Below are 10,387 nucleotides of genomic sequence, written 5' to 3'. Positions count from 1 at the left end.
TTATGGAAAGAGAGAAGATTGAGAAATATTTATGGAAATACATAGAAGCACAGGTACACCATGGAGGCAATCATTTAGGGAGAGAGACAGAAAAAGAAAATGTATAAAAGATAAAATTATAATAATTAAGCAGTATATTTGAAAATATTAATTTATAAAAATGAAAAACAAATAAAAATGACAGAAAAATGAAAAAAAAAAAAGAAAAAGTTAGGAGTAACCGTATATAGTGGAATTTCCTAATAGTTTTATATTGTTTATATTCTTAAACTAAAAATAAAAGATTAAATATTATTAAAAAATTAGATAGTTTAAAAATAACTAAATCCTTACTAATTATAAAAACACAAAATAAAAATATAGCTTATTGAAAAGACAATACATTTTAACTTACTTTTATTATGATTAATATAATTCACCAGTTACTCTTATTTAAAATTAAAATAAGATTTAAAAAAAAATCATTATTAGCTTAAAAATTAAAATATTATTAATTATAGTAAAACAGGATTAAAAATATCTTACAAGAAACGTTTTGACAAAAATTAAGTAAAAGATCAGTTTTGGTAGATGTTATAAAACATAAGAATACTATTTTAATTTTCTAACGTAGATGGTCAAATATGATATTTAGCTTAAACAGAAGGGACTAAAATGTTAAGAGAAGTTCAATATTTTATAGTGATCGGAGGAAGATCATATCGAAAAACAAAGACATTTTTACTATTCATGGTCAACTCAACTTGGACTCCAAAACTCGAAACATATATGCAATTTATTTTTGAGTAAATACTATTTTAGACACTATATATTGCAAAAATTACTGGTCAAATTCTGTGTCTTATGAAATGACATTTGGATATTACGTTTTGTAAAATGAAACAAAAAGGTAGCCTGAACTAAATTTTGGTTAAATATTTTTTGAAAATGACCAAAATACACTTGAGTTTTATTAATTAATAAGTTAATTATATAATTAAAAATACATTTTAATATAAAAATTCAAAAAATTATAAAAAATTAACATAAATTTTTTTATAAACATAAAATTAAAAATTAAAAATTAAATAATAAATTAATATCTATGTGTTAATTAGAACTATAGAAATCATTATTTGTTCTTGAGTTCATGTTAAACCCAGATTTATAAACAAAAATCTTCATCAGACCTAGATCATACTATGTCTCTCCAGATTTCATCATCTTAAAATCAAACTCAAAAACTCATAAATCAAACCCTGATTTCACCATATCAAAATAAAAAATCAAATCCAAAATTTATCATTAAATTTCTTCTCAAATCACAAACAATCCTTCCACAAATAAATATTAAATCCCATGAATTTTATCATCACATTTCAAAAAAAAATTTCATAATCTTTATTTTCTTCTTCTTCTTCTTCCTCAAACATAAAATAAAAGAACACCAAATGCATTAAAAAAACAGTAGAGAAACTTTTTTTTTTTTTTTGTTATTACCAGTTTAAGAACACAAAATGCACAAAGATTTCAAGATCTGGGTTCTTTCTGTTGCAACCATCGACCTATACCAAAGACCATCGTCGTCTTCCTCCTCATTGTGTAGAGATTGAGTCCAATGATCTAAGCCACCAGCGCGAGTCCGGAGAAGCACAAACCCAAAAATGGGTAGCGGCTTGTGAACCATATCACACCCACAAATTTGAACCAGGTCAAAGGAGCCAAACAAACCAAATACCCTATTCAGAATCTGATATCAAAAGACCCAAAAAAAAAGATTCTCTAGTAAATTACCCAAATTAAGCATGACCCAAAAACGACACCCTCATTCTGAGGACGACAGCTCCAAAAAAAATATATTCTTGATTACCTATGGTTGGGTTTGTGTTTCCACTGCAATTTCTTCTTCTGCAAAAAATTTGTTCCCACTGCAAGCTTGTAGTTGGTGTCGTTCTAGCTACTTCGCATCGTTCTTCCCATGGTGTCTGGAACTCACTGGTCTAGGCGGCTTCTCGGCGATGGGTATGGACAACTGCGGCTTCTCGGCGATGGGTATGGACAACTGCGGCTTCTCGGCAATGGGTTGGTGGGGTGGGTCTGGGCGACTGCGGTTGGTGAACAGAGATTGGAGAGATGGAGGGTGGCTCCTGGGTCGGGCTTACAGCAAGAAAGAACGAAGGAGAGAGATAAGAGAGAAATAGATTTAATTTTTTATCTTTTTTAAATTACTGAATTAAATTTTTATATGTTTTTAATTATTTTTATTTAAAATCAATTTATATAATTTTGATATTAAAATGTATTTTTGATGATAAAATTAATTCATTAATTAATAAAACCAAAAGTATTTTAGTCATATTCTAAAATATTTGATCAAAATTTGTTTCCAGTATTATTTTGTAAAATGTAGGATCCGAATTTTTATTTAACAAAACAAAAGTTGAATTGGTAACTTTTACAAAATACAAACAAAAGTTGAATTGGTAACTTTTACAAAATACAGTATACAAAATAATATTTATTATTTATTTATATAAATTAGAAATGATATCAGGATAATACGACAATACTTGCTCACACAATATAAATGAGATATTTTTTAACTATGGAGTATGTAGACCTTAGGGCAGCGCTTGCTCACACAAAGTAAACGAGGCATGATCAAACTAACATTGCATAAAAGCAATTTTAGTCAAGGCTTGCCAATATAGAGATTAGAGATTACCAATAATAAGAAAAGGCGGAAAAAATTTAAAATCTGTCGCTCTCGCTCCCTTTTTTTCCCATCTCATTCTCTCTCTCTCTCTCACACACTTTTTTTTTTCTTTATCCCAAAGATAATTTGTAAAATTAGAACACTAAATTTTATAATTTACAGAAATTTGGAGAAAAGGGAAGCTAAAACATGAGCAGCGTGATGTAGATTCCCCTATTCTATTTTGTAAAATCAAATTTTGTATAGATGAGTTTGTTCAGTGTGAGCATCAAATGGTGAAGATTACAAGGCTGAAGATTTGTCCAATAACTCGTATAAGCTGGATGAGGCTGAACCTGACTGTGCCTTATGTTATGGAAGGAATAAGTTGTAGCTTTGCTTTTCAAGGACTTGGATTTCACTTTCTCCTTGACTTTCTTGATCTCCAAATGATGGCAGAAGGACTTGGGCAGATTCTGTACGGAATTTTTGGTGGGGGAAGATCAGGCAGGCTGCAAAGTAGCTCATTCACATAAGTGGGTTGGTTAACAAAGAACTCAATCTAAAACATATGATGAACAATAATTTCAAACCAACAACAGCCACCAAAGCAGTAAATCCAAATTGACAAAAATCACAGAGAAAATACTTATATGCATATTGAGGAACATTTTAATTGAAAAACATAACAATATCTTTCACTGTTTTATCACATCATTTAACGTAAACGAGAGTTGGGAATTTGATGCAAGAAAAACTTAAGCTTGACCAGTTTAGTTGAGAAGTGATGAACTAATTAATTATGTTTTATATTTTAACATATATGTAAAATAAGAAAATAATTCTTTTATAGATTATGTGAAAATAAATACATAAACAATTTAGATGTGTTGAACGAATTTTTATTTTAAAAAATTGGGGATTAATTCGAAGCCAACAATGCGCACTGTCACCTTTTAACTATTCAACTACATAAAAAAAAAAGAGTATTATGTACAAAAATAAATGTTTCAATGAATGTCCGCATAAAATTATGACACCTCATTATAAATCGTTAACAACCTTAGGAAAGAAAGAACTTATTAACCATGCTACTGTATTAATTTTTTTAAAAAATAAATCGTCATTGTTTTATCAAGTAGAGACAGTTTTAACATGAATTTTTAACCTAACATGTTGACTCTATGCAAACAAAATTAAGCTTTTATTATTTCTTTCCAAAACGAAGAAGCATGTGTACTAAGATAATAATTAAACTGTCTCATCAAAATATTACCGTAGTCCACTAATGTTGATCTGTGAAAAGTCCATGCTAATTGAATTGTCTAGAGCAAGTGCAGCATTAGTACTGTCCCTTGTCCTTGCCTTTCTCCCTGATGCTGAAGATGGTGGTTGCCTGATAGCCAAAACTCTGCAACTAAAGCTTTTAGTAATATCGTTGTGGGCCATTGCCAACCTATCCATCCACAGGTACAAATTAAATACCCCCTTTAAGTTAGTTCAGTTTGCTTTCCTTAGTAAAACCATATATGAAAAAGTGGATATCATATCTTTATTGAACTTTGTATAACGAAGAAACAAATGGTTAATAACTTCTCTGAATGGGACAAATAACAAACAGCCTCGTGGCTCACTTAATTTCATTAGGAAAAAGACCAGATAAAAGGCTTCAAACTTGTTTTGAATGAAACCATTACCAATTGATATATCCGTGCTTTTAATATTTTGAATTGGCCACAAGAAAATATATCAAAAAGAACTCTAAAAATGAAAGAAAGAAAGGTGGACATGGACTCCGTATGTAAGGTCCATGATTGAACTTAGCGAGTGAATTTGTTCTTAGAATATTCCAACTATTGTCTTCCCACTTGATCACATTCCCTGTTTTTTTTTTAATTCAGAGCACACAGAGACAAAAGAGTACAGACCAAGTGATTAAATTGGAGTATGTTGTTCCACATAAAATAAGTGTAAGAATATTAAGCCATTAAAAAGAATACGATTAACTCTACTAATCACCAATTGATTTTTAGTTGGAGTCTCATAATTCTTGTTATAGTATCATGAGTCAATTCCTTTGCGGATATTTGATCTACACCGATCCAAAGAGTGAGCTAAGTCACGTGATTCGCATAGTATAAAAAGACACTTGAGATCCAAATAGTGAGCTAAGCCGCACAAGATCCGCATAGTGCAAGAAAAAGAGCCACTTGTGATTAGGTGATTCAAGATTGGTAAGCGAAAAATCGCCACCATCTTGAAGGGTATATTAGAGTATGGTGTCTCACATAAAATAAGTGTAAGAATATTAAGTCATTAATAAGAACATGAGTAACTCTATTAATCACTAATTAGTATTTAGATGGACCCTCGTAATTTTTGTCGGGTTGGTTGGAACTTGTAAATGAGCTTATGTAATTATGCATGTTTTAAAGTAGATAGACTTTCACTTGATTGTGTCATTTCGAACTGAGTTATAAAAGCTAGACATTTAAAAGGGAATTGAAGATTTCATCCATCTTGATGGTACACACTGCCATACTAAAGATACCATTTATAGTACAAAACTATAACAGTTATAGTATAACTATTTATTTCACAAATTTGCTTTTTGAAAAAAAAAACTTTTTTATCCATGCAAACTTCTATTTCAATAAATTTTCAAATATTAGTAATGCATAACCGATCGACAAATGATATATAGCATTAGTCACATATTACTAGGTAAGTCCCATCTGTAAATTCCACCAATAACAAGTACATTTACACACCAGACGTACATTATCAAGTACTAATGTCTTATTGAAAATCAACACCACTTGTTAGATAATTTCCTATCTAATTTGTGTCTAACCATTCAAATTTTAACCTACCATTTAAAATTTTGAAGAAAAAGAATAAAACTTAAGCTAATATTTGGTGCATTAGATTAGAATTGGAATAAGTATTGCTTATCTTAGTCTCTCTCTTTTTTCTTTTTCTTTTTTTATTTAGGATAATTAGCCTAAATCTAAAAACTAATCCAATTTGTGTGATATTACTCATTTTATGGAAATTGTGCATGACATTTACTAATTCAACGCTTAGAATAATAAAAGGAACTATAATATCAAACTTTCACATATGCGATGCAAATCCCACATTTTAAAATTAATTTTTTTATTTAATAAAAATACTAATTTGTATCCTATACAACATTACACCAATTGAGTATTTGGAAATTTTGATTTTATAAAAAATATATTTGGAGATTTATTAACCTCAATCGGGTGCCCCACTATTACATTATTGAACAAAAATAAGACTTAGTGGGTTCCACCATAGGGGGAGTGAGTCAAGTGGGCTGGCCTCTAATTGGGTCTAATGTTTAAACAATCAAATATAAGTTAGAGAGAGTCAATAGGTGGGATTACCTAACGCTAAAACCATCTGATAATAGTTGTTAAAAAAAAACCCATCTGATAATAGTTGACCATTTAAAGTAGAGAGACTTCGTAGAAGTCCCACCCCACCCCCTATCTAATTTTAGCCCCAAAATTTTCACCATCTATCAATAACAGGACACTAACCAATCCATGATCAATGATTTGATCATCATCACTACCATGATGTTGATTATCAAAATATGCGAAAAACTTAATTATCATATTCATACTCATTAAATTTGGTCATATTGCAGAAATTAAATCCAGAAAATGAAGCCACCCACGCATTTATGAAGCTTTCTAAAAAATCTTCATCAAAACTATCCAAACTTATAACCATAAATTCATTCCCAACCGAGACCGCAATCAGTAGCAATTAAAAAGATTCTGTAGAATTATCTTCTTCTTCGTTTCTTTTCTGTTTGTTTTTTCATTTTTTGTTTTAAAATTAAAAAATAAAAGCATTTTAGGGGAACAGAGCATAAAAGAAAAACAACTTACTTGTAAAGAAAGCTATGATCATGGAGACCCAGAACAATAGTAGAAGCTCCAATCTCCCTAACCATGGCGGAAATTTTCCTCCCCTCTTGATCGCCCTCTGTCACAATAATCTCAACCTTGGTCTGCAACACAACCCTACGAGTATTCATATCATGACTCGCTCATCATATACGTAGACGGAGACTAATGGCGCACATATATATATATATAATGTTACTTACATAGGGAAAATGGTTGCAGATGTCCTGGAAAGAGAGGGCTAACTGGAAGCCATTCAATCGTAGAAGACGACTCTTGGTCTTGCTCCTGGATCTAAGAGAGGGAAAGACATGGAGAAGAGTGATTAGGTCTCCATAGCGAACAAGATTGTGAAGAGCCCATTGGAGAGCTGTTCTCGCAACTTCCACGTCTTCAACTACTACAACTATTTTCCTTACATCCATTCTCTCTCTCTCTCTCTCTCTCCCTCTAAAAATGCTTTGGGTTTATCGAAACTCCAAAATCACTTTTGCTTTGAGGATCTCTCTTTCCCTCTCTTCAGCCTTCTTGATTCCTAGCACTATTTTATTTATAAAAATGTTTATTCAAATATTTATTTATTTATATTATTTTCTAATTATCATATAAATTTTAAATAAATAAATAATATTATAAAAATAAATAAAATAGGTTTAATATAATATATGAGATAAATGTATTAAAAAATTATGCTAAAATATTGGCAATAATTTTAATAATAATTAGTTCACTTTTTTAGAAAAAATTACAACATAATATATATAAATATTTATATCAATAATATTTACAAATGATATCTAAACACAACATTGACATAGATATATATATATTTACATGATATATATAAATTACAATAATATTTAAAAATAAATTAATAATAAAAAAAATGCATCAATTATTTTTAGTTTATAATATAACTCACAATATCCTTTTGGTGAATTTGATAAAAAAAAATGAGTTACAATCATATTAATATTATATATAGATTTTAAATTTAAGTTTGTTGCTAGTTTTTTATTTTTTTAAAGAAATTTGTTTTTAGTTGATAATAGATTATATTATGTTATATGTTTAATATGATATTATTCTAACAAGTGAAGTTTAAGTTTAAGTTTAATTAAATTTTATTTAAGTTATAAAACGTATATTTTTATTATTTTTAAATAATTGTCATTGTAAAATATCTCAATAATATTATATTTTTATTTGTATAATTATTTATTTATTTAATTTGATTTAAGTTTAAATTATGTTTATTATTAAATATAAAAATATTATGTTATATATAAAAGTATTCTATTAAAAAAAATTAAAAAATAGTTAAAACAAAAAAAATTGTTGTCTACACATTTATTATATAGAAAAAAGATTTAGCTTTTCTTTTATTATTATTGTCAACCTTTTCTACTACAATTACAATTACAACAAAATTGTGCGTGTTTGGGTTGAGAGTTGAGAATTGAGTTGAGAATTTATTATTATTATCTATATTTTTATTAAAAAAATCCCAGTTTGATTAATTAATGTATATTTATAGATGGGCAGGTTAAAATTTGTTTTTATTAGTGATTAATTAAGAGGGTTGTATGAGAAATGCTTGAGTATGGTTACTCACACCTTTGGTCTTTTTTATTTATCTTTATTTGGGTCTACTTACTCTCACATTCCACATTAGTGCCAGCTAGCATTTATATTATATTATGATGATCAGCTCATAATTTTTGTAATTATGATTTCTAGGCATTGTACTTATATGCTATAATTGTTTAGTCATCTCATAAGTGGGATCGTGCTTCTTTGTGGTCTTATCATCCCAGATTGAGGGACTTTTTTTTATCAACGTATTGAGAAGAAATGATTGCCTTCATTTAAAATAAAATAAAACCTTAATAATAATTAGATAGTACATTATGCATGTCAAAAATGAGTTTATTTGTATTAGTATTTATGAAACTATCAAAGCATCATAGTATGTATATTAGTATACACACACATTAAGAAAAGAAAACAACTAAATAATCATTCTAATTAACTTCCATAAAGGTACATTAAAGATATTGTAATTGACAACAATTTACAAGATGAACTATTGTACTATTATTCTTTTATTTTATTTTAAATAAACTGTTGCAGTATAATAATAGCTATGATATCATTTTGTTTTGTTTTTTCAATGAAAATTTGAAAACGTGGGTACCACAACTTGTTGTCACCACCTATTTAGACTTTTTGAAACGAAATTGGAGAAGAAAAATGAGGAAGGAAGCGCTCCCCTCGAACGACAATTGTTATGTCAATGCAAAATTATTTTAAATTATAATTTTGTTTTCTATCATTATTATTATTCAATATTTTAGAAAAGCTTTACTTTATGATAATAATAATTATTGAATTTACATGTAACGCATACATTTAATATATTCGACGTTACGGTAGCAGCACTCTCATCGTCGTTGTTGTCTTGCTTATGTTTGGTACCACAAATAAAGTAGAAAAGACGTATACGTTGGGAAAGAAGATTATAATTCCCTAGCTTAATAAATTTAATATTATATATTAAATATATATTTATATGAAATGAGAAATTTCAATTTATGTGCTTGATAAAAGTTATAATTACAAAAAAAATGTTAGGCATATTAAAATTTTTAAAATAATGTTATTTTTTTGTATTTTACCCAAAATGTCTTTACCATTTCCTCCTCATTTATCTCTTATCTCTTCCCTCTCTCTCTCTCTCTCTTATTTCATTCTCTCGCATCTCACACCACCACCACACTAAATATTATATTTCGAATAGATTTGGACATGATTTTTTAGTTTTTTTGGCGATTTTTTTCAGATCTGAAACTCTGAAATCTGCAGAAAATCGACATTGCTCGATGGTGGTTCGATGGTGCACGATGCTAGCTCGATGCTAGCTCGATGGGACCTTCAAAATCATGATTTTTCATGAAAAAATGACTTAGCTCGATGATGGTTCGATGGTAGCTCGATAGTGGCTCGATGATGCTCGATGCAATTCTTGCAAGAAACATAATTTTTCACTCGGGTGTCCATTTGGGGTGATTTTTTTTTTTTTTGTATTTTTTCAAGATCTACACGTTTGACATGTTAATATGCACATTTGTGAAGTGTAACACTTGTAAAAAATACAAAAGTGCAAACATATCTCATGTTTAAGACATCTTTTGGTATATTTTTAAGTTTTAAACTTCCCAAATGTGCATATGAGCATGTTAAACGTGTAGATCTTGAAAAAATACCCAAAATTAAAAAATAAATCACCCCAAACGGACACCCGAGTGAAAAATTGTGTCTCTTGCAAGAATTGTATCGAGCACCATCGAGCCACTATCGAGCTACCATCGAACCACCATCGAGCTAAGTCATTTTTTCATGAAAATCTTGATCTTTAAGGCCCCAGCTCGATGGTGGTTCGATGGTGCTCGATGCCAGCTCGATGGGACCTTCAAAATCATAATTTTTCATGAAAAAATGACTTAGCTCGATGGTGGTTCGATGGTAGCTCGATAGTGGCTCGATGGTGCTCGATGCAATTCTTGCCAGAGACATAATTTTTCACTCAGGTGTCCGTTTGGGGTGATTTTTTTTTTAATTTTGGGTATTTTTTCAAGATATACACGTTTAACATGCTCATATGCACATTTGGGAAGTTTAAAACTTAAAAATATACTAAAAGATATCTTAAACATGAGGTATGTTTGCACTTTTGTATTTTTTACAAGTGTTACACTTCACAAATGTG

General features: G+C 29.3%; 1 protein-coding gene across 3 annotated transcripts; it reads right to left on the bottom strand.

Moving 5' to 3' along the window:
• Window positions 1–1,258: 1,258 nt before the first annotated feature.
• LOC133830844 (uncharacterized) lies at window positions 1,259–7,150 on the bottom strand. Of its 3 annotated transcripts, none has more exons than XR_009892229.1 (5): window positions 6,822–7,150; window positions 6,601–6,722; window positions 3,951–4,130; window positions 1,850–3,186; window positions 1,259–1,729 (listed from the first exon to the last, which is right to left on the bottom strand). XR_009892229.1 is itself a non-coding variant. In XM_062260920.1 (4 exons), exons 1-4 carry the CDS (start codon window positions 7,041–7,043, stop codon window positions 3,093–3,095), a joined length of 618 nt encoding a protein of 205 aa, XP_062116904.1. In that variant the 5' UTR covers window positions 7,044–7,150; the 3' UTR covers window positions 1,259–3,092. The 3 variants fall into 3 exon arrangements, 1 of the variants encoding a protein (XP_062116904.1); XR_009892230.1 differs by having other exon boundaries at window positions 3,951–4,085; XM_062260920.1 differs by having other exon boundaries at window positions 1,259–3,186.
• Window positions 7,151–10,387: the final 3,237 nt, after the last annotated feature.

Source organism: Humulus lupulus, chromosome 4, assembly GCF_963169125.1.
Source record: "Humulus lupulus chromosome 4, drHumLupu1.1, whole genome shotgun sequence".
NCBI classification, from domain to species: Eukaryota; Viridiplantae; Streptophyta; class Magnoliopsida; order Rosales; family Cannabaceae; genus Humulus; species Humulus lupulus.
This window is presented reverse-complemented; position numbering and strand designations above follow the sequence as displayed.

What these genes read in the sequence shown, in the direction of transcription:
- LOC133830844 (XM_062260920.1), bottom strand. Translation starts at nt 7,043, where the DNA reads ATGGATGTAAGGAAAATAGTTGTAGTAGTTGAAGACGTGGAAGTTGCG. An exon ending in TCTGCAACCATTTTCCCTAT is followed by an intron (nt 6,723 to 6,821) that starts GTAAGTAACATT and finishes GTTGTGTTGCAG; the next exon opens with ACCAAGGTTGAGATTATTGT. An exon ending in GATCATAGCTTTCTTTACAA is followed by an intron (nt 4,131 to 6,600) that starts GTAAGTTGTTTT and finishes GTGGATGGATAG; the next exon opens with GTTGGCAATGGCCCACAACG.